The sequence below is a fragment of the Equus przewalskii genome, chromosome 1, assembly GCF_037783145.1.
Source record: "Equus przewalskii isolate Varuska chromosome 1, EquPr2, whole genome shotgun sequence".
Lineage (NCBI taxonomy): Eukaryota > Metazoa > Chordata > Mammalia > Perissodactyla > Equidae > Equus > Equus przewalskii.
This window is the reverse complement of record NC_091831.1, coordinates 172,442,691-172,466,676: the sequence shown is the minus strand read 5'-3', so window position 1 is coordinate 172,466,676 and position 23,986 is coordinate 172,442,691. Positions and strand designations below refer to the sequence as shown.

The 23,986-nt window shown below is 46.0% G+C and overlaps 1 protein-coding gene across 5 annotated transcripts; it reads right to left on the bottom strand.

Moving 5' to 3' along the window:
* Positions 1-1,005: 1,005 nt before the first annotated feature.
* On the bottom strand, positions 1,006-22,193 carry PAX9 (paired box 9). 5 transcript variants are annotated; one of them, XM_070628966.1, is made up of 6 exons: positions 21,797-22,050; positions 17,589-17,981; positions 16,220-16,846; positions 13,165-13,307; positions 3,997-4,219; positions 1,006-3,204 (listed from the first exon to the last, which is right to left on the bottom strand). In XM_070628966.1, exons 2-6 carry the CDS (start codon positions 17,590-17,592, stop codon positions 3,113-3,115), a joined length of 1,089 nt encoding a protein of 362 aa, XP_070485067.1. In that variant the 5' UTR covers positions 17,593-17,981; positions 21,797-22,050; the 3' UTR covers positions 1,006-3,112. The 5 variants fall into 5 exon arrangements, with proteins under 5 accessions (XP_070485067.1, XP_070485090.1, XP_070485078.1 ...); XM_070628977.1 differs by lacking the exon at positions 1,006-3,204 and adding an exon at positions 19,632-20,261 and having other exon boundaries at positions 3,371-4,219; positions 21,797-22,193; XM_070628989.1 differs by lacking the exon at positions 3,997-4,219 and having other exon boundaries at positions 21,797-21,979.
* Positions 22,194-23,986: the final 1,793 nt, after the last annotated feature.

Below are 23,986 nucleotides of genomic sequence, written 5' to 3'. Positions count from 1 at the left end.
ACTGTGAGAAGAAAAATCATATGAAGCAATGAGATATGTAAACTGAATATAGAATAGCATAGAATCAGGTATATTTCATAAAAGCAATATAAATTTTGTGACCTATGTTCCTCTTAAACCACTTCACAGTGAAAATTCACTGTATTGATCATTATTTTTTCCCAAAAGGCCAAGAAATGCTTAAAGTAAAAAAAAAAAAAAAAAAATTTAAAGGGTTTTTATAAGGAATTAAATTCTTCCATAAATAATATTTAAAGGGGACGGGAAAATATTTTTAAAGTGCACTAAAATAGCCTTTTAAGAATGTTAGGTTTTATGTAAAAATGTAAATCTGTTGGTTTTCTTTAGTAATAATATACATCTCAGCTATATTTTCCTAAAGCTACTTTATATTTTTCACTGTTGTTTAAAGCAGGTCCTATTTTAAAATCATGATTTGGAGTCTTTTATGAAAAATAGAAAATATGAAATTGTATCAAACTACTTTCCTTCACATAGGTCTATTTGAAAACGAGCTTTTTGCTGAAATATTTTCATGTCAAATCACAAATTGGAAGCCCTCCTTGGGCCATTTTGTGCTGTCTACATTTGCATCCCAATATCTTTGTTCAGAACTCTTACCTAGGCCGTTCTTAAAAAAAAGGTTTAGAGTAAAACTGCATTTCCAGGTTACTAGTTTTAAGCGGCAGCTTCAGGTGTGAAACCTGCTGCTGCAGAGTTCAAATATGTCTCATGAAGGGAAAAATGTTTCCAAGCAGAAGTACATTCTTAGCATTTCCAAAGATCCCTGTGCTAACATGCACGTCAAAAAATATCTTGTTGGCCTTTATATAACCAAACTTGATTTTCTATCTGCATCTTGAAATGATGCTCCTTCAGCAGCTAAAATCAACAAAAAGATCTGCACGTTCTAGATGACACCTGTTCTTACCTACTCCTATGGGATGTTTCTACCATGAGGCTATGTCACCAAAGCATTTGAAAAATAAAAAATAAAAGATAACATGGTAATTATTACTTTTTATTAATTTAGAGCATTTGAAGTATAAAAATAAAGGCTTTTTGACATACTGTATATACATACACAGCCTTCAGTTGTACATCCTTTCCAACATGTTTTTTAACTTATATTTCAGCCCAATATTCAATAAAAGGGTCATTAAAAGTAGGAAAAAAACAAGAGAAATAAGAATGTGTCTGCTGTGCAACTGCATTGTATCTTGCAGGTAATGCTCTTGTATCCTAGGAAGGAGAGGACGGCCTGCATAGAGGCCCTGACATTGACCCTTTACCTCTCCATGTGCATGGGGTGGAAAAGGATCTCTGAAGAGTGCATTTGCCAGTTTAAAAACAACACTTTTACCCCCTAAGAAACAGAGGAAATATGTCAACATTAACCAATAATAATAATGTTTAAAAATCAAACAATCCCAACCCCATATCCTATCCCATTTTTCTTCTCTCATTTTTAAAAGTAGCTTTAAATCATAATTTGCTTTGAATAGCAAATTGTATTTGGGCTTTCTGTAGTCTTTTTTAGTTTACTCCATGTGAATTTACTGTTGCTAAGAAAAGACTTGGGGAAAAGAAGAAAAGTAAAAGAAGAAAACTTTGATACTGTTAACTTTAGACTTTTAAAAATACAAGAACCAGAAAAAAATTATAAATAGCATAATAACAAGAGATTTCTTAACTTAGATAAAGAAAATAACATTTAGTTGTGTTTCCTTACAAATGATTGATATTTTTTTTAAAGACTCCTAACAGCCACCTACAAACATCTGATAAGGAATAATTCTGTACCTTATGTCAGTTTTTCTGGACGGCAGGAGAGTCCCTGTATGGTATGGTTTTAAAGTCTCCACTAAGGTATTGGACTGGTACCTTTGTTCCATTCGGTTTATAGTCTATTTTCTCACCAGACTGGGAACTCCAGATGTCAATAAGAGTTTTACAACATCAAAGGAAGACTGTGGCCCTGAGAGTTCATCTGCTCCTTCTGCTTATTCTTCTCCTGAAGTTATAATCCTCTGTTTGTAGCACTGAATTTCGGGTCGCTTTAGAAATAAATGCAGCTCAAAGCTCTCTACAAGCTATCTGCTGCTTGAAAAAAGCAGCTTCTCGAACATAACTTGTATGTCAGAAATCCGCTTACTGTTTATATCCTAGCGATTTGAAAGCTTAGCTGATCTAGCCATCTGAGTTGTAAATGAAGCCATGAAACCGATGAGACGGAACTGGAGTGCCATGTAGCCTGTGCACAGCACAGACAGGAAGACATCAAAATCACTCAGCGAGTGGGTCTTTAACGTCCATATCTAGTGATGCACCCTTTTAGTTATTGCACAGAATTAATACCAAAAAACTCGCAATATATTAATTTTCCAATAGATGAGTTATACCAATGTTTTAAAAACGTATTTTCAAGCCTATATCGCCAAGCAGAGAGAAATTTCTAAACAAAAGAGATTAAAAAAAAAACTGTAGAATTTTACCCAGGAAAATCAGTTGTTTTAAAATACAACACATAATCACACGCTCATACACACATATACCCCACAGCTCCATTATTAACTTTAAAGTGAAAAACAAATTGGTCTAGAAAGATTTATCAGTTAAACTATGTCTTGTAACTCCAAAAATTGAATAAAGGGAATTTTTAAAAATTAAATAGCATTTGTATTTCTAATCCCACCACCAGTTTACCTATATGTGAAACACGCTTCTGTACAACCATGTAAACTTCACAGCAAGCCATTTTTACATTCATTCGAGCAGAATTTTCCATTTTCTTTAAATTACAACATAATTTTGGGCTGAGATTGCTGAACACACAGGTAAGCCAACAATAACAGTACAATTTAGTTTCACAGTGGTTTTCTTAACGTAAAGTTCATTTTAAATGTCTTTGCAAAGCGTTTCACATTAAACTTAAGTTTCTAAGTGACTTCCTTTAGAGCCTTCTTGGTCAGATATTTTCCACCCTCTTGTCTTTATACGCTTGGCATGTGTGTTGTTTGATTAGGATACAAAATGGGAGACTGGCTTGTTTTATGTTTTTTTGAGTTCTCTGCTGTAGAAAGAATATGTCCTTCATGAGATGCTGAAGCCTTCACTGCACACACAAAATTTGGGGCAAGTCCAGGTCCAGGAGCCCGAGCAGCCCACCACCAAACAGAGACAAAGACGTTGCCAGAAAGTCACCTTTGCAAAAAGAAAGAAAAAAAGAGAGAAGTGGGGGGGGTGGGGGGGATGTCCCATGGGATGAAAACACAAATGCACCATCCAGAGTTCATATTTACAAACTAATAGAAAATATAAACATTATTGTATTTGGAACCAAGTCAAAACACGAGGAGGAGCTAAATTCAGATATTGCTTGTGTTATACATATATTTTCCAACAAAATCAGTCATCTCTTAAAAATGAACAAAGGATCACTCAAACAAGTCAATTATTGATTGGTTTCCTAATGATGAAGTAAGGCTTATTTGGTCACCTTATTTGATTAGAGGGTGTAGCATAACTTTTTTCTATATGTATTTTCCTTTATTGATTTTGCAAAATCTCAACAATTGCACGTTTCAAAAGTTCAGGTTGATTTAGAATAAATATACACATGTGGTTTCACCAAAGACTAGTTTAAAAAGTTTCTTAAGCCCTTTGAGGGGTGCAGGTTTCTTCACTACGTTACAACAGTGTGTGGGCAACACAAATGTCTCATTCAATCCTTAGCATTGCTTTTGTTTTTAAACCCTAAAGTCATGTCAGGTTTTCTGTGAGAGAGAGAAGTTATGGCAAGAAGTACTTAAGTGTCATCAGCACAAAGGATGTGAGTCCGGAAAGCCAGCTTTCGAGGCAGTAGGGTTGGCGGGCAGGAGGGGTGGGATCCGAGACCAGGGAAGGGGGGGGGGGGCGTGCTGAGAGGGGGACCCGGTGAAGCTGCTGCAGATGGAATGTCCCATCAGAGTGCGGAAGCCGTGACAGAGTGACTACCTTCTCTGGCTGCCTGCATTCCCTTGAACGCCAGCGACGCGGGAATGTCACAGTTGTGGGGGGAAAGTGGGGTGCCGCTGGCATGTTGCCACCCATGTCCAGCAACATAACCAGAAGGAGCAGCACTGTAGGTCATGTAAGGCGACACTTGGGCCGGGGGAGGATAAGGAGCCATGCTGGATGCTGACACAAAACTGCTCACAGCTGGGAGACCATTTGGTGCCTATGAGGAGCAGGAAAAGAGAAGAGGTGAAAATCATCACATTATAGCAGTTGACATTTCACGGGTTCTTAGAAAGAAGCAGAATGTAAGTACTGAGTAGGAGAAGCCAACAATATTCTGACTCTGCTTTCTGATGTTTTTTAGATTTGACCTTAATTGTATTCTAAATGCACTCACAGTCTTTGTACTTAAACAAACATAATGCCAAAAGACGGGATGTGATTCTTTCCACAAAAGTTTTGAGGAGCCTGAACCCAGAAAATTCACAGTATTTGCTTTTGCTAGTGGAATTACAGGATGGAAATGCAAGGGGAGGAAAGGGCTAGTGTGATTAAATACTCTCAGATCTGCTGAGCTCTCCGCATGCCGCTGTCAACCTTCCCCAGACGTGGGTTTTGTTTGGCTCTTTTGTTGAGGCGTCTGTGAAGGGCCTGGCTGGGGTAGCTTTCATTTTCAGTAAAGAGGGGCACGGACCGTGGGCCGTCACTTTAGAAACTCCAAATGAGCACAACCTTTGTTAAATAAAACATGGGCCATATTTTAAAACATCAAGTTGAAAATGACTGTTGGACAAAGGACATGCAAAATCGGGCATTTTGCCTTGTAAGGGTTTTTAAGTGAAGATTGGGGGCATTTTTTCCAGAGCTATTTTGTCAAAAAAGAGACTGTCTGTTTGAATATAAAACAACTGCATATACATGGTTTTGAAATTGGAAAATCGGCTCGCAAAGTTTTGGGGCCCTGTGATGTGAACTTTTCAAAGCTACATGGATAAATCTTTTGAAATGAATTTAAATGTAAAATCATAGTTTGCAAACAAAATGTAGCTGCTCTGGCAGGCAAGTCTGCCTAGAAACCAGTGCTCTCTTGGCACCCAATAAATTATTGTTGGTATCGTTACTATTAACAACACCAAAAACACCCTGATTTCTAATCCTGATTCTGGCATGAACACTCAGCATCCTTCTGAGGAGCATTTTTTCCCCTCAACTTCTACATTATTTAGAAATAAAGAGTAAATCCTGTTTCCTGGTAGTGATGTGAATGAATTAATGTATCAACATGTGTCCTAGTGAAAGTATAATGTAAATAATAGAATTATTAGTAGTAAAACCAATTTAATTCTTAGAGGTAAGAAAAGTGGACATATGTTAATTAGATACTTTTTCCGATTCAACTGCAACATAGAAATTCTTTTCTAGTTTAGTTAACTGAGTTGTTATCTTCACTTCCACATCTTTGAGAATGTGATGATGAGGTCTCAAAAATGACCTTCTCAATTTAGAGTAATCCATGGAGAATGGATTTCTGACAAAATAAGAATAAAAGTAGAGGGGTTAACCTTGTGTCCTCGGTTTATAAGAACACACATTTCATGTTCTGTGTGTCAGAGTGCCCGTTCTTTGAAAAATGGGCAAGGGGAAAGGAATCTAAGTTTTCTTGAATATGTCCTATGTCCCAAGCACCAAGAAATATCCAACACATTTTATCAAATAAAGAGGACTGATGAATTGTAGCTCATTATAACCTATTGAACTTATACTAATTACAAGATAATATATCATGAGTACAACACAATGTTCAATTGAAATTAAAATGTCCCAAAGGGTGATGCTATATTTTTTTTAACAAAGAATTCACTGCACATCGGTGTTTAATATAAATGAAATCTTATCCTCTTTTCATACAAGAATATAGATTAAGGAATTTAGCCATTTACGCTAGGCCAATTAGCAAGTCAATGCCATGTGTTAAAAGAAGTTATCACCCCTGTCTGATGCAGGATCCTCTGTAGCAAATCATGCTACTTTTCCTGGACAATTAAAAGATAGGTGCAATTTAAGCTCAAATTAGAGCATCTTTTCTAGTAAAAGATTCTTTACTCTTCTAGAACCAATTTTCAGTCTTAAATTTTCATTCTCTTTCTTAACTTCTAAAAGAAGCCTTTTCTCCCCCTTTATGAGAACGGCTCATTAGAGAATGGCTCAAAGGAGACACACTTTAAGGCTGTCAGCAGATGGAACAAAGATAGAGAGTTATCAAATTGCAGAAGAAATCTAGCATTGCATAGAGATTATAGTTCTGGTCACGTTTATTTAGCATTTTCCCAATAACCTATGAGAAATTCCTTTTGAAAGAAACCAATTCAGTTATGGGAAAGTGTTCGCATCTTTATTTGACCTATTCCATTCTAGCTTTAATTAATATTTTAAACTGTTGATGCCAATATGTTGATGTCAATATACCAAGAATCATAAAATAAGAATGTTATTATTAAAATGTTAAGGTCAAAATTACTTTAAAAATAATAAAAACTTTTGCTTAATGTTTTACAAGTACATAAGGTTAGACTACTGAATATTATACGTGACAGAAACTATGTTCTAGTTAGCATAAAAAATGTGCTGGTGAGTTCTATTTTTCATCACAGCTAAATTTTCCTACCCATTCTCTTTTCTCTGTATTTGTTCTATCATCCAAAATTACAGTGCTCTCTGAAATGCTTGCTTTGTCATCTTCCCTTTCCTCCCCTTGCACCCTTGCCCGTGGAACCATTGCTCTTTGATGAGACCCCTTTACTCTGGGCTCTTCAGCTGTTGAAGTAAACGTTCAATGCCTACAGTCCCCTTACATGGACCCACTTCGTTCTGCCCAGAGATGTTCCCGCTGAGGAACCCGGCTGGATTGGACTCTTTTCTTAGATAATGCTCCCGGGACACAGGCCAGGCAGGACATTGGATTTAGGCCCAAGTTACCTTCAGGTGTCTTACTTATTCCATGACTACATTTGTTTGTCAAGTGTAAAAAACACTACTGATTTTTTTCCATATTTGTCCAGTTTCTCATACTTAAGGCACCAAGCTTGCTTTTATGTTATTATTCCTATTAGTATTACATCTTTCAAAGTTCAGTAAAATCCACAACATATTTAGGCTCATGTTAGTGATGCAGTCCCCTCCATATTACAGAAAGGAAGGGTAGGAAGGGAAGCGGGGAGAGGTTTGACCTCCTCAGCTTGTAGAAAAAGGCAAGGGGAGTGTTTGCTTAAAAAAAAAGGAAGATAGAAATCTTTAAACTTAAACAGTATAAAAATAGCTCTTAGCTTTCCCTCAGGTTAAATTATGACCTGGATTTGGAGTGAAAAAGTTTTGTATTAATTCTCCTTTTTACTTTTAAAGTTCAGATTTAGAAATTTAGAAAAAAATGGAATAAGAAGATGAGAACTAAACCTGCTTTAAAACGTACCTGCCACCTTCGCTATCCCTTCCTTCTGGTGACTCAATAAACACATCAATTTTCTCACTATTAATTTTGAAACATGACATTAGTAAAAGATATAAATCTCTACCGGGTAAAGCAATTGTTATTTATGAAGCAATCACTGAAAGAGTAAAATTTTCCACCGCAAAGGAAAACCAACTGTAGGTAGCACTGATGTTTGTTTATTCTGTCCAGTGAAAGAGTACATGACTTAAACTCTCCAAATCTGTTTAACGTTTTCAGTGAAGGGCATGTAATTAATCTGAGAAGCTAGTTAGGCTGAGTAGAGACTACCAAATGCACACCATAAATATAGTGGGAGCAAACATGCTAAATTACTCTATTTAATTGGATTGTAAATATGATTTATAAATCAACCAACATATGGAAACCCCAGGGAAGAGTAAACAAATTTTCCAAATGAAACCCCAGCAATGGGCATGTAATGGAAATCTCATTTTTGAAAATGACTTTACCTAAAGATTCCATAAATAAGATTTCAATCCATCAACCCCTTTTTCATGTGGTTCTTCCATGAAAGTCATGAGAATCCTTTCCTCTAAGGGACGTACAAGGGTCTTCCCTGAAGCAAACTCTCTTCCACCTAACTTTGAGAACGAGATTTACTAAGACAAAGTAAAATAGACTAAATTGCATATCCTGGAAGAAGTAAGTTACTTGCTTTGTTGAATATTTTTAGAAAAAGACAGATTTTATCTCATTGACATTAAAGGAAATAGTCCAGAAAAAATACGTAAGATGCAATGTAGTCTAGTTAAGGTTATCGCAAGAATGAATGGAAGTATGAGTTTTCATTTCACTTGTTCTAAAATGTCAGAACTGTACATTTACCAGTTTTAAAAAATATGTTTTTAAATGAATATGTTGAGAAGCTGCATTGACAGAGAGCGAGACTGTAAACAGTTTGAGGACAGGGACTAGCCTTAGTCATCTCATATCCCCACAAAACAGGACACGTCATAGGCATTTCATCGTCACTTGTTGGTGCAGCCTTTTGAAAGCAAAAGATGTGATACTCTTGCTTTAAAAACAAAACAAAAAACCTAGGCACACTTTATCACAGAACAAGCATTACACTGTAAGCAAAATGAATAAAGCTGTTGGAAAAGGTTAATAAAAGTTCTAGCTTAGCCATTTCATTATTTGATTTATGGTTGTTCCACTTATTACCCCCCACACACACACCCCCAAGAGAAAAAAGAAATGCATTAGTATCCAAACACTTGTGACCACAAAAAAAACTGGCGTGACAACTGTCTGGCGATTAGAGGTTATAGACTGGTTTTCACATTCTGGGAATTGTCTACCCAACATTTTCTGTCTTGAAGAAAATGCAAATAGCAGTGCCAAGTCCTCTACCCACAATCTTTCATTCACTTCTCAGTTCTATCTGGTCCTCCTCTTATGATAAAAGGAGTTTACCTTGGCTTATAATAAAGTAGAGTTAGCCACAAATAGAGACGTGCGTCACCTAGAATTTCAACCTTGACATCCGAAGCAAGAAAAAGGTTCAGATATGAAAATAAACAAGATTTTTTCTCTTTTTTTGGTGAAATGACTTTTCTGACTTTGATTCTACCCTTCTCAATGCATTACGCAATGACCTAGTAAAACAAATCTGACAGAGGAAGTGACGGGTGTAAATATGGTTTCAACATCCATTCAAAAGGATCTTAATTATGCTTAGTTATCACACTGCAGATCTAAATATCTCTAGGTAATGAAAAGCGGCTATTTAAATTTTTTTCTAAATTTTATGTTTCCAAATGTTTTTAAAATTGATGTAGCCTTGAAAAAATTTTAAATCACTTTTTTGGTATTTTATATGACACATTTTACTGATACATAATCATAAATTTTGTTTTAAAATACTAATAGTTAAAATCTAACCAGATCAAAGAATGTTTTTAATAATAGATAACATTATGAATTTCAAAGACTATTGGTATTTGCCTAAGATTGCATTCTCTACAAAATTATAAAATTTCTAACACAAAATTAATTTATTTGCTATGAAGAAAAACCCAGTGCATCTTCATTTATATTTTTACAAGAACAGTATGTCTGCAAGGACGGCCAGTTTCAAAAATAATGCACTGGAAAATTATACACAGGATTCTGAAGTACTATCTTTATTTCAAATACAATGTACAAATGAATGTTCCATAAGAATTTCAGATTAGTTTATGTCTCAAAATTCAACTATTTTCACAACTTGTTTAACTCTGAACTTTTTCTTAAGTTCAAGTATTTATAGACTATTCTCCATTTCTGACATCTTAATTTGTAGCTAATGTTCTATTAAACTTGCTGTCTGAGTTAATATACACTATCCAAAAATGAAGATACTCAAGGCTTATAAATCTACCATTCAGATCACTTTAATTAGAGTACCAAATATGCACATTTTTTTTCTGAGAAAGTATACCCAACTGTAGAATATTTTTCAAGAACTATCCAACAGTTTATAAACTGTTTAAATAAAATGAGGCATTGATTCACTAAGTACCACATATAAGGGTAGATATATTCCCACCCCATGTTTTCCTATATGCTTTTTTGCCATGCAATTGCATTCAATAGAGGTTTAATGCTTTCAGCAGAAGACAACCAGTTCTTAGGAACCAGGGAGCATTGTTACCATTCAAAACAGAAGAGATTAAAGAGTTCTAGCCCAATATTAAATGCGGGAGAAAAAAAGCCAAAATAAATAAGTATTCTTTTTCTTCTAACCTCAGAGGTAGACAATAAGAACTCCCGAAGGCACCATATAACATTGATTGCAGTGTAACATTAATGTGTAAGACAAGTTTGAATATTCTAAACTAGATATTTTAAGAACAAAAGATAGGTGTGTGTATAGCTGAAATGTGCATAAGGTTCTAATTACTAGCAAGCAGACATCTTTCTTTGCAGTTTAAGCTGAAAGTAGAAACTCTAAATTACAGTAATCAATAGTACCTATAATCAGTTGTCAATTCAGCCCTTTTGGTAATTTTACAGGTGTCTTCTGGGAAAAGATTATGCTGTAAGTCCTACGATTCTGAATTCTCAATTTCTTCCTTTATATACTAAAATAAAACTAGGATCATACAATATGGCGCTATTTAATAACAACTGTAAATGCCCTGAAAGCACTATGTGCAAAAGCTTTTAGAATTTTTTTTTTTGCTGAAGACTTTCAAATTTTGTTCATAATACAAATAGAGAAAAATTGTTACCTGAGTTTACATTTTGGTTGTAAAAATGTACATATGCTTACAACATTTTGAAAAGTAACTTGTAAAAATAAAGCTGCCCTTTGAATATTGGTATGAGAAATGCACATATACATATACAACACAACTTATCTTTGCATGTTCATGAGCAAGTATTAATGTATAATTTTATCCTCATGGAAAACAATGTCTAAATTCCAAAATTGCTCACAAAATGACACAGCCTAAGTTTGTGTCCACTTAGCACACTTTCAGCATTAAGCACTATTTTGATAACAATAGAGTAGCTACCAATTTCATTGTGTTTAAACTTTTCAGGTTTGGAAATTTTATATCATTTGAATTATTTTATTACATGGCAATGCAGAAGATTAGCATATTGCAATTAAGAACTTTCCAAATTTAAGTTTGATTCAAATATCTTCTTCTTCTAGAAAAAAATTTAACTTGTTCTAAGTATTTAGAACAATACTTATTTGAACACTTATTTAAGTTACTTGCTCTTATAAATCTGATAATTTAGTGATTTAATATTCACTGTATAAAATGTAATAGATTTTTAATCTTCAGAATATACAGAGTAGATTATTTGAAAGTGTCCTATTTTTATTTTAAATTGATCAGTTTAGGTTTGAGGTGTATATATAAATTAACCATTTCTAAACAAGCTTAAATGCTAAGTCTATAATTCAAGAGAGTAAAAATAAAAATAATCATAGAGATTTTGGGATTATGACATTGCTTTGTTTTTAAACTGGGTTCATCAACAATATCTGGGAATTACAGACTATTTCTCAACTCTATACTTCACGATGTTATTCCAGGAAATGATGACCCAATAAAACCTACTGAGCACCTATAAATGCTAGCTACTATGAATACTAGGCACTTTATATACACTCTTTCTATTGTTTGTAACGAAATGCCTTGATTCTTTTTGACAATGAGCTCTCTGAACAAAGTATTCTCTTAAAAAAGAAGTTTGTTTTTAAAAGTCAATCTCTGACCGACATTTGTAAGCACAGGTAATATTTAATGAATGTTCAGTGTGTGCCATATGGTTGCATTATCTCATTGACTCTTGTCAACATCTCTTGAGGTTGGGACTATTTCCCCGTTTTACAGATGAAGAAATGAAGGCTCTAAAAGGTTAAATAACTTGCCTAAGCGGTGGTGGTGCCTGAAGATGAAAGCTCCTAACCATTGTACATACTGCCTGTTCCTTACCAATTACAGGCCCTTTTGTCGAAGAAAACGACAAGCTTTCTTATAATTTCTCATTGACATTCTAGAAACAGACTCAGGAAAGGGACTCTCCTTGCTGCTGTTTTCTGGGATGTTTGTCATGGGAGAGCTACTAATACGTATCTGACTATTTTAACAAAATAAGGGAGGGAAGAGGACGTGGAAATGGAGTTTGTCAGAGAAAATAACGACTAGGATTTTTTCCCAAGCGAATAAAAGTAACAAGTTCCATTCCACTTAAAGAGCTGATTTTAACAGATAAGAAAACATTAAAAGTTTTAAGACTTCAAAATAATAAAACGAAAACTGGGTATTTTGAGGCTTTAGAATTGGAGTTTGGTATTAGGAAATTCGCAAACCTACTCAGGTCTGCTCAAAGAAAGCTTTCGCTGCTTTAAGGTCTGCGGCTTTGGGTGGGGAGGGGCTTCTGAGAGCTTGGAGCTCCTGACTCGAGCGCGGTGATGAATTTAGACTCAAAACTCTTGGATTTTTGTTGGTGTGGTTGAGTAGTTTTTCTCAGGGAAAAAAAAAAACCACGGGTGTTTTAATTTTTTTTTTTTTTTTTTGAGAGTTGGGGGAGGGACAGAGGGAAAGAGAAATTAAACGGTCCACAGCCAGGCCGTATAATTTGAGGTTTTCTCACTAACCTCTCCTGGGAGATGCCGACGTGACCTTTGCTGGGGCAATGGTAACTTTACTGCGTTTATCTGCTTGCCCTCCTCTCACTGTCGCAGGACCGGCCCGCTGGCTTGTGTTCCGGGAGCCAGGGCGCGCAACAGCTCCGAGCGTGGGCCCCGCGGCCTCGTGCGCACGGCCCGACCTCGGCAGGCGCTCGGCGGAGAGGAGGCCGCTGGCCGGGCCCTCCCGGAGCGCCTGCCCGTCCCTGCAGCGCCGGCGAGCAGAGCGGCAGGAAGGCTCCGGCGCGGCCTCCCCGCTCCACCGGCCCCAGAGGCCTGCAGGGGCCTCCAGGCCGCGCCCGGGGAGCCGCCTCCCAGGCCCCCAGCCCGGCGCGGGGCGAGGCCTCCACAGCGCCCTCGAGGGTCGGGCCTCTGTCCCGCGCCGGGCAACCGGGCATCGGGCTCGTGGCCGCGACGGGTCCTCGGCCTGGACTGCCCCTCGGTCGAGGTCCAGAAAGGGGCCTGGGGTCCTGCAGCGCCCAACCCCGCCGCCCGCGGCCGCCGGCGGCCTGCGCCTGCTCACCTGCCCGTACTTGGCCTCCTGCTCCAAGGCTCCCTTCTCCAGCCCGTTCACCGCGTGCGGGGCGGCGGCGGGGAAGCTGGCGCGGCCCAGGCTGCTCCACTCCTCCACCTTGGGGCTGTGGTAGGGGGAGCTGTCGCTCACTGCTGGGAGGAGGAGAAGGCGTCAGCCGGAGCTCCGACCCTGCGCCCCCGCCTGAGACGCGACCCGAACGCGCCCCCCGCGAGCACCCGCGCCCGGACCTCGGCGGCCCCTGCCCTCGGCCTCCCGGGGCGCTGGGCCCGGGCGCCGCCTCTCCGCTCCCGGCCCGGGCTGGTGGAGCGGACTCGCCTCGGGTAGGCCTTTCCCAGCTCTCTCACCCACGCCTGCCAGGAGGCCGCTTTTTCTTTTTCAACCGGCCTTTGAGTTCCTCCTCCCTCCTCGCTTCCCGGGGAAATGAGTGGAAGGGGCCTGAAAGTTGCCCCCCAGTATTCCCAAATCTGGGAAAGAATCCGTGAAGTCGGATGCGTGGTTCTCCCCACCCTGACCCAGGGCCGACTGGGGCTTCACAAGAGTCTGGGACTGAAAAGGGAGAGAGGAGTGTCCTGGCCTCACCGCGCCTGTGCTGGTGCTCAAAGACATTCAGAAAAGTCCTCACTTTTTTATGTCAACAGATGGAACAAAAGACTTGCAAAGTCCTTTGCAAACAAATAACTAAATGATGCCTGCAATACATATGCAAAATATAAGTGCGTAGGTTTTCTGCCTTGTGTATGTGTACTGTGTGGGTCAAACCCTTGATGCTCTATCTCTACACACTAAATATGTGAGGTTATGTGCATATGACTCAAAAAACAAATACTACAGTTACCGCTGTAAATGCCACCTATGTCAGTGGTAAGGTTAGAGAGGTTTGTGTGTGTGTGTGTGTTTTTAATGAAACAGACGATTAAGAAAATGAAAGTAGGATTAAGTGTTTTGAAACAGGAGTAAGTAAAATCATCAGTTATCCTTTATGTTCTTAACAGAGATGCGAAGAAAATTATATGGTGTAAAGTGATTACCACAATACTTAGGGTTGTGCATATTGAATCACTGGCATCTTTAAGTGACAAAGTGCCATTTTAAAAGGAAGATACTTAAAGACTGGAAGCAATGTGTTTTTGTCTTTGGGACCTATGGGTGTAGGACCTAAATTTGACAAAGCCACTACAACTTGATTTTAAACATTTGCATCTGACACAGTGCTTCCACGGGGTGATCATATAATCATTTTAGATTCACAGATTTGTCAGAAAACAGGTTGTTTAAAGCTGGCATGCAGAATCAACAACATCTAGAATGAAAAGTTGCTCCTCTCCATAAGCCAATACTTTTCCAACTGACATTTGGTCTGATTGTAGGATCCCTAGGGAAGGAAAGTTTTCTTTTCAACTCTGTCAGTCTTTTTTCATTATTCCTCCCCTCTCCAAAGAATTAGATTGTGTTCTAATTTGCACCAGGAAACAGTGTTTTGGTGCTGAACTGCCAGTCTCTCTTTGCCTTCCCAGACAAAAGGCAATCGGTGGGCACAAGCCTGAAGTTATCTTAAGAAATTGAGATCCCCCTGCGAGCCCCCTTTTCTGCTGATCTCACACTTTCCCATGCGCAGGGCCTTCCTTTAAATGTCAGTGAGGTCAGTTTATCCTATAAATCAAGGGCAAACTCTCTCCAGCTAAAGCTCCAACCAGTTCAGAATAAGACAAAACTGATCTCTTAGAAGGATCTTGTAAATTCGCAGTCAGAAAACAAGAAGATGAGAAATCAGCGTTCTGCTTTAATTACTTAAAAAGATAATTGTGCCAGCGTGGTGGCAACCGAGAAAGGCAGGAAATAATTAAAAGAACTATTTCCCCCGTCTCTATTTCATTTTTCCTCTGTGCTTTTTAGGCTTTTGGCTGAGAGATTAGAAGGTAGGCTCTGTATCTCTGCCTTATTTAAATTCAGCGTCTAGGGCAGTTTGACTTTTTTTTCCCTACCGAGAAAGAAGTTAACGCCGTGTTTTGTTTTAACAACGCAGTAAAAGAAAACAAACGGGGGTCTCCTGCGGAAGCCCGACTGAGCAGGACGGCTGGGGGAACGGTTCTTACCAAGCAGAAAAGACACTCACGACACCGCAAGGTCAAGGATGAGAAAGGAAAGGAACAGCGGGGTGGCACCCCTGAAAACATGCCGGGACTAGACTTCCACTTGCCTTCCCTGGGACCCGCGTACCCCAAAGGGAAGTGGCAGTCGTGGGAGAGACGGGAAAGAACAGAAGACAGGACAGCACGGAATCGCCATACATTTTGGCTCCATCACAGCGGTGGTTGGTGCCACTTCCTAAGATATATATAGTGAAGACTGTTAAGATAAAAGGGGGAGGGGAGGGAGAGAGAGAGAGAGAGAGAGAGAAATAAAGCAGAAAATTAGTCCCAGAATGAGCAATGCAGTAACATGCAGGTTACTAGTAGTAACTTCGGGACCTCGGTTTCCGAGGAAAATGAAGTGAAGCATAAGAATGAAACCAATTAGGTGACATTTGAACTTCCTGCCTGAGCAAATTTGGCCTGATTGCCAGAATCCAAGAATACTGCAATTTCCACAGGGTGCCCGACTCCTCGCGGCCGCATCTGATCCCCGAACAAGCCGCCCGCAGCGGTGTCTGCAGCCGGCAGCCCCACGCCGGCTCGGGCCTCCCGGGCTGCGCCCCAAGTCCGGCCCCGGCCGCGGCTCTCCAAGTGAGTGAGCCGGTCTGAGGCTGCGGTGGCGCGAGAGGCGGGGGAGGGTGGAAAATGCGAACCATGTGTTAGGGATGGGGGGATGTTATGGGTCTGGTAGTTTGAGATGAGGCAGGAGACTGTGTGTGGCAAGGAAACGAAGGGCATGAATTTCAAGTTAATGAGATCAGGACACCCCCTGGGAGGACTGCTTACATTTCCAAAGGAAAAGGCCTCCGGTGGTGGGACGGACGGGGGCCCGGAGGCCTCAGATAGAGAAACCCCAGCTAGGGTGCGGAGGGAGGCTCTGCACATCCACACATCGGCCCTCGAGCCCTTACCTTGGTCGGTGATGGAGCGAATGCCCAGGATGTCGGTGACGGAATGGGAGGAAGGCCAGGTGCGCGGCATGGCCACTGAGCCGGGGATGGCGGGCACCCCGGGTGGCGTGGGCACCTTAGCGGTGGCCGCAGTGATGGGGCTGGGGTACGAGTAGATGTGATTATAGGGCAGCGCCGGCTGCGGCGCCGGCTGGTGCTGTTTGAATGAGTCGTAATGGCCCTGTTGGGCCAAGTTGCCGATCTTGTTACGCAGGATGCGGCTGATGGAGCTCACCGAGGGTACGTTGTATTTGTCGCACACGCCGTCTGCCAGCAGGCGATCCCGGATCTCCCAGGCGAAGATGCCGGGGTCCCTCTGCTTGTAGGTCCGGATGTGCTTCACCACGGTAGGGGTGGTGACCCGGGGCTTGCTGCCCCCAATGGCTCCTGGCAAGATCGAGCCTGTCTCGTTGTAGCGCGCCAGGATCTTGCTGACGCAGCCGTGTGAGACCCGTAGCTGGCGGCTGATGTCACACGGTCGGATGCCCAGTTGGGCCAGTTCCACGATGCGAAGCCGGATGGCGTTGGGCAGCGGCCTCCCGTTCACGAATACTCCTCCCAGCTGGTTCACCTCCCCAAAGGCTGGCTCTGCAAAATGAACACACGGCACGCGGGAACGCGCACCCGCAGTTTGGGACAGCCGCTTGCCACTCGGCCTCCGCGCCCATCAGGGGGCAGGGCGGTTGCACCCGCCCCGGACTAAGGACCCCGGCTTTCCCCAAATCATTCGGTCCTTGAGCCCAGCCAAACGACCCCAAACCATCGCACTAGAGTCAGACCACCACCTCCCGCATTCTGGTGATGCCTATGGCCGCTAATAAAATAGACGCAGGGCCGCTCCGAGCGTTCAAAAGTCTCCGAAGCAGGCGGGGAAATCGGTCCTGATGCCAGCGACCGGCCCCTTCTCGCCTGGTCGTCGCTAAAGTCTTTGGGCCGCTGCCCCTTGATCCCCAGCGCCCCGCCCGGGGACCTGCGCGATTAGACAAGGGCCAGGGAAAACCACAGGTTTTTTTTCTGTTTTGTTTGCGTGTGTGTGTGTATTGAAACAAAACTTGGTCCGCCTCTAGGGCTGGAGGGCTTGCCGATGCCACCCCTCTATTCTCTTAAAATCAGAAAATGGCATGAACAGCAACCCAGGAGCCAGCGTTCAGACTGAACTGCTGTGCGACGCCGACCCTTAGCGGGTCCTACAACTTGTATGAACACGAGCAAAGTCAATAAGGAGAGTGCGAGCGCTCAGTAGTGCGCGCCCTCGCGCTCCCTCCCTCCCTCGCCCGCTCGCTCCCTCCCTCCCTTGCCGGCTCTGACAGCGTCCCCCGCCGCCACTCACCCATTGCTCCGAGCAGTACACCGACCGGGCCCCAGTTCCGCACTCCCAGAGAGAAACTTTTCTCACGGCCTCAGTGGCCCGGCCTGTCGCTGCCCCGGGCCGCCGGTGCCTCCGCTTCTCCCCAGGAGGAGGCGGCGAGAGTGCAAAAGGAAGGAGTAAAAGGAAGTCTGTGCCCCGATGAAAGAGGCTTGAGTTCTGCATTTCAATCTAAGCAGCAACGTGGGCTGGGCTGAGCGGGGCCGGGCGACTCCGTCTATCACTCATTAGGGTCACGCCCCCAAAGAGGAGGGTCCGAGGACAAGCAGCGTGGTGATTGGTGCGGGCCAGTGAGCGACAGTGCGGTCCGGTAAGTCCTTCCGCTGACTCTTTCAAGCCTGCTCGGCACCTGGGTGACTAAATACAATGAAAATGGGTGTTTGACACCTTCCCAGGGGCAGCACAAACAGACAGCAAAATCAGGCTCATAAAAATGCTGAATAAGCAAATGAAAGCGTTTGGTCCGCTTATGAGATACTCGAAGGGGGAAGGGGACCGAGGAGACTTATGCGGGGGGGGGGGGGGGGGGGAGGAACGGACATCTCAGAACTGAAGTTAAAACTCTGGGTGGGAGGTGGGCGCCACCGTCATTGGAAGGGGGCTTCTTAGAATAGTCTGTCCTGCAGGGCTCCGGGGGGCTGCAAGGAGAGGAATGTTGTTGCCGGCCCATCCTACCTCACTCCAGCCTAGCCAGGTGGCGAGAGCGCAGACATGAGAAGGTAGGCCCCCTCGGAGGGACGAGGAGGTTTAGGGGAGACCCAGCCAGAGATGGAGGCCACTGTTACCGCCAGGTGGAGACCCCTCTCCTGCCCCCGCACCTAGCTCCCCACAGCAGTCTCTAGGGGGTTCATGCAGGAGCGTGGAGCCAAAGCTTAGCCACGCATCCTCGACGCGCGGGCCACACCGTGTGCAGAGAGTGTAACCACACGCGGCCAAAGCGAGCGCACGGCCATCGGTGCGTGGAACACCGTGCGCTCAGCCAGCGAGCCGGCCGCTGGTCCTCTATGCCAACGTTTGCCGGTTTCCCCGCTACCATTGAACGGCTGCAAAGGAGTTTTGTTTAAATATGAAAGAGACTTGGTCTCAAGAAGGTGAACCTCCAGCCCGCACGTGTATGTAACTCCCGCGTCTGCCGTTTGGCTACCAGAGGCCTCGCGGTTAAGTCTGCTTCTGAATTTTCACTTTCGTTCACTCTAAGTCTAATCTAAAGAGTACAGTACTCTTTTTGGTGGCCAAAGTTATTGACGTTTTGAGTATGGATTATGGAGAACGTTAAAATTAAAAACAATATGGGAACATGTTAATAAACTAGGGAGTTTGTACTGCTTCGGATCAAGGATGCTGATACTGCTACTTAGTCACAACGCTCTTTCTGTGTACACAGGATTCCCGCGGATCCTCCCACAGTCCAGAGAGATGTGTGTGGTTCTGGTCTACACACAGGGAAGCTGACTGGGCCCAGATCCACAGCCAGTAAGTGACAAGAACCCAGGAAAAACTCATGATGAGCTGTGCTTTTTGAAAGGAACAGTAATGTCCAGAGCCTCACGCTTCTATGGGGGAGGGGGATGCATTGATATGTTCAAATTTACAGTATGAAGGATTTGAAAGATAAAGATGAATTCAAACACCCTTAATTCTTGACAACTGGGTTCTTGTGAAAAAGCCCACAAATGGAAATAGTCGAACTTGTCTGCCTCTTTGGATTGTTGTTTCACCTGTTTAAAATCTCGAAGTTTGACTTGATAGCGATTTCACCGTGGTCTGACCCCCAATACCTGTTGTGTGGCACCACCTGGCGCTTTACAACGCGGAGGTCCTTTGGGAATCCAAGACTTTAAAAGCAGCGGCTCCTTCTTGGGGATGGGGTGCAAATTAGTTGAGACTGCGCTAGCCGAGGGGAGTTAACAACTTTGCCTTAGGCTTAGGCTTAGGAATGAACTCGCTGGGCATCTTGATCAAGAATCCCCCTTCCCCTCCCCCTACAGACACCTAGCGAGTAGCGACCTGTGCACTGACACTGTGCTCAGCTCGTGCGTGCCCAGCTCCGTCGACTCTGCGGGGCTGCGATGTCGGTAAAAGGCTGTTCTCCCTCCGCGCTGGCAAGACCCAGTGCCACCGTGTGTGTCTGCGCTCTGTGAGGGCTTTAGGGTTCTACAGTACCAGCCCGGAGTGGTCCAGAGACTCGCATTCTTTAGGACCTATCTAACACACAACTCCCTCTCCTTCGCCCCCACTCCTTCAGCTGCCTCACATCTCTCGCGCTCTCGAGCAGGTCCGCTGCTGTCTCTCCATTTCCACCTGCTGGACTTGGCGGTGGCCGCGCGTGGTCTCAGCTGCTGTGGACCCCGGCTGCGCGCCCCTCGGAGCGCGGCAGGCCCTCGTCACGCAGGCAGGCGCGGGCGCTCGGCGCTCTCGGCTCAGCGCATTCCCAGGAGCGCGCGAAGAGTCTTGGATATTTGGGGACATTAACTAGGCGCAGCAAGCTGACGCCGGGGCTCTGGGGGCAAGAGGAGTCGAAGCTTCAAGGGACAGAGCGCGGGATCCTAGAGGAAGAAGTGACGCTGAAAACTCCCGGATATCTAGCCGTGGCTAGGTAGCCGGCGACCCAATAAGCCCCAACGAGAGACAAGTGACCTGAAGGAGATAAAGAGGGAGAGAGAAACACTAAGGGCCGGTAAACCTCAACGGTGGGCATAAGGATGCAGGACTTAGCGAAAGAACAAGGGTCAGCTGGGGTCAGCGCCCCCCTGGTTACTGCCTGGTCTGGACCCGGGAGATCACACAGAGAAGGGAAGAATTTCGACTAAAAGAAATTTAAGACCAAAACCAAAACACGACCGTAAGGCCTGCAGCTGACACAGGCCGGGGAGAAGCCAAAAGCCCTTCCCGGACGCTGTCGAGGCCTCCTCCGAGGGGCGACCCGTTCTCTGGGTAAATATTTACTCAGTGGGAGACTGGAAGCTGGCCGGGCGGAGGGTGTGAAGGAGGGGGCGACAGGGGGTAGAGAGCCCCTCCGCTGCGCGCTGGCAGGGCGGCCTTGCACACCGGCGGAGGACAGCCGGCCGGGGCTCCGGAGGCGGCCAGGCCGGGCACGCGGCTGCGGGAGCTGGAGCCGCCGCCCGCCTCTCTGGCAGGACTCCTGCCCTGCCCCTGCGGGCCCAGGCCAGATGCTAAGTCTTCATAAATCTGTCAGCGGTCCCAGGGCCGCGGGCGGTCACCTGCGGCGCCCCCCTCCCGGGTCCAAGGAGAGGAGCCGAGAAAGAACAGGAATCCGGCTCCTTCCGAGGCCCCCTCGCGCGGCCTGGCACACGGCGCCCCGGGACTGCCAATGTCGCACCGGGCGCTACCGGCGGCGCAGGAGCGGGGAGCCCTAGCCTGGATCTGCGGTCCTGGCCGACGCCCCGGGTCCCTCCGCCGGGCGCCTGCTTCCGGGACCTGCAGGTCAGCGACGGCGGATGAGGGTACAGCGAGGGGGGGCGTGTGGATGCACGGGAGAGGGTCCTGCTGTTCCCAATGGCGGTTTTGAAGAGCAGAGTTGGCAAAGGAGACTATTAAGAAGCAGATTCCTCCAACTCGCCCCCCTGCCAGCAACACGGGACCCCGGGAGAGGCCCAGGCTGCGGTCCCCGCCTCTCGCCCTGCCCGGGGAGTTCCGAGGATCGGAGCAGCCCGAGCCTGAGCTCCGGGCCGAGTTTTCGGAGCACAGTGACTTCTTCCAGCCGTCCGAGGGGGAATGCCGTAGAGGCAAGGTCTCGGATCCGGCTCCCCGGCGGGAGCTCCTCTTCCAGAGTAAGTGAAGGATTGCGCGCGGCGTGGAGAGAAAGAGGCCGGGCTTCTCCAGTCCGAGCCAAAGCGCGCTCCGAAGCTCGGGCCGCGGTGCCAATCCGGATCGGCCCGCTGCTGTGTCCCGGCCTCGCAGGTGAGCGGCCGCTCCTCCGCCCACTCGACCTCTTGGCGACCGCGGCCGCACGTGGCAGCCTGAAGCGCACCCCGTGCCCAAGGCCAGGGAGGGTCCACCCTGAGCTGCGGGCCGGCCGGACCTGCGCGGGGAGCCACGGGCGGGGACGGGGGCGGCGGCCAAGGAAAGAGCCCTGGGATGGGGGAGAGGCTGCCCGCGGGGCCCTCAGCCCCAGCCAGGCCCTGAGGGATGGGGGATGCCCACACACTGACCTTCCGGGCTGGACGTCGCCGGGATGTGGACGCGGCTGAACCAACCAGCCCACGTAGAGGCCGCAGGGGCCCTCAAAAAGAGCCCAGAAGATTCTCCGAGAGTCGCCAAGGCCTCCCCGCCTTCCCGCCGACGATGCTCACGGCTCAAGACCCTTTCCCCAGAGGCGAGCAGCCGGCGGGTCGGGCCGGAGCGCAGAGATCCCGCTGCGGGCTGTGGGATGGGCCCGCGGCGGCAAGCGCGCCTCGCCCGCTTTCTCCTTCCGAGGGCAGGGGAGGGGCCTGTTGCCGCTCGAAACCCGCTTTCAATTCTCCGCCTGCCTGTTTCCGATCACCCGGGGTTGGTTTTTCTGTTTGCTCACTCCTTCTGTTACAATAAAAACAATCGACATTTCTTTTCAGTTTCCCCGTATTAGCGTCACTCAGTAATTGTTCTCCAGCCCCTCCCCCCCGCGATGAAGGCGAGCGGGATTGCTGGTACCCTCGCATTGGAAGGTTTCCGAGTACATAAGCAAATCTTCCCTAAAGAGTTTAAAGTAAAAATAAATAACGGCCCGGGAAATTGCCGTGACCCTAACATCACTTTCTGAAAGCAAATTACACCCATTTTTCAGTTTTCAACAGCGGAATTGCTTTCAGAAGGACGGCGCGGAGCCCCATGTGATATGGTTACATTTGTTTATTAAATCCGCAAATGAAAGAGAACACATTTCTCTGCAAAACTCGTGGTTTAGGGATGGCAAGTGCAATCGAGGGTCGGATCCAGGCTGGGGGCAGGGGCCGGGAAGATCCCTACGGGGAGGCCAGGCCGAGCCTCAAGCCCGCGGGAGGGAGGACTTCGCTCTGCCTGGGTTCAAGCATCTGTAGAAGCCGCGCGGCTGAGCGGTGACGAGTGGACACCGTCCGCGGTCATTCTACAGCCTTCAGCTGCGGAGACTCAAGAGACTTGCAACTAACTGCTTGTGGGCAGGGCAGGGTTTCGGGGTTCTTCAAGACCCTGCCCTCAGGGTCCGTGCGAGGGCAGTGGGGCTGCCTCCTTGCGAAGACTCGATTGGCCCAAAGGGCGTCTGGAAAAGATGAACGTGAACCAGGCTGCGCCTCTAAGCTTTGGTTTCTGCTCTCAAGCAAATGCAAAGCCCTTCGGGCCCCCCGCCATGGTCCAGGTTACGTTGAACGCAGTTTTATTGCAAGGTTGGGGTTGCCTGCAGGCTTCGAGTAGCGGGAATCAACCTGCGGGGCCAACGTCTCCGAGCTAAGCGCAGCGTTCCTCCCATTTTCAGAGATGCAGAGAACCCAGGCTCTCTCCCTTCGCGGTCCCCTCGGACTGCGGGCGGGACGATGCCCCCGAGAACGCCCCGGGTCCTGCGCCGCCCGCGAGTCCCCACGCTGGGGCGGTGGAGAGTGGTGGCGCGGCGCGGGCGAGGCGCGGGATTTCCAACCTGCCCCCTTCTCCGGACTAATGCCACCCCCAACCAGCCCCGCGCTGACCCCGAGAGCGGAGCCTCATGCTGCACTATCCTAGCTGTCCCTCCGAAAACGTGAAGCGGAGGCTGGGAGCTGAGAGTCGGGTCCGAGTCACGTAAAATTTCCCGCGGTCTTCTTTCCCGGCCGAGTCACCTGGTCATTGCGCCACCTACAGGTCAGAGTTGATCGCGCTCCCACAGTAATTTTTGCCAAGGCTGGGAAAGGCCTTTGAAAATCCACAGAATTTCGATGGCCCGAATTTTTTAGTTCCCCCTTGCAATTCCTCCCCCACAGTCAACTCTGCACTGGGATCCAGATCCTCCTACCTTTCTCCACCACGTTCCAAGGAAAACCAGAGCCTCAGTCTTTTCATGATTCGCTGAAAGCCCATCTTCCACAGGACGCCGGGCTGGATCCTCTCGCGGTCCCCAGGGCCTCCTCACCGGCCCTGCCTGTGAGTTATCTCTGCGCTGCGGCGGGAAAGCCGGAAACTGCCAAGAGGTTCTGGGCCAGGAAGGCTCATCCTACCATTTGCCACAATAACTTTACAAAGGAGATATTATTATCTTCCCCGTTTCACTACAGATAAAAGAGAGAAAGAGTAAAGAAGAGCACACAAGACATTTAGATTAAGTGAGATCACACGATTAATAAGTAGACGGGGGTGTCAATCCCACTATGCCCCCCAATGTCATTGATCTCGCCATTTCCCTATTCTGCAGGAACCGC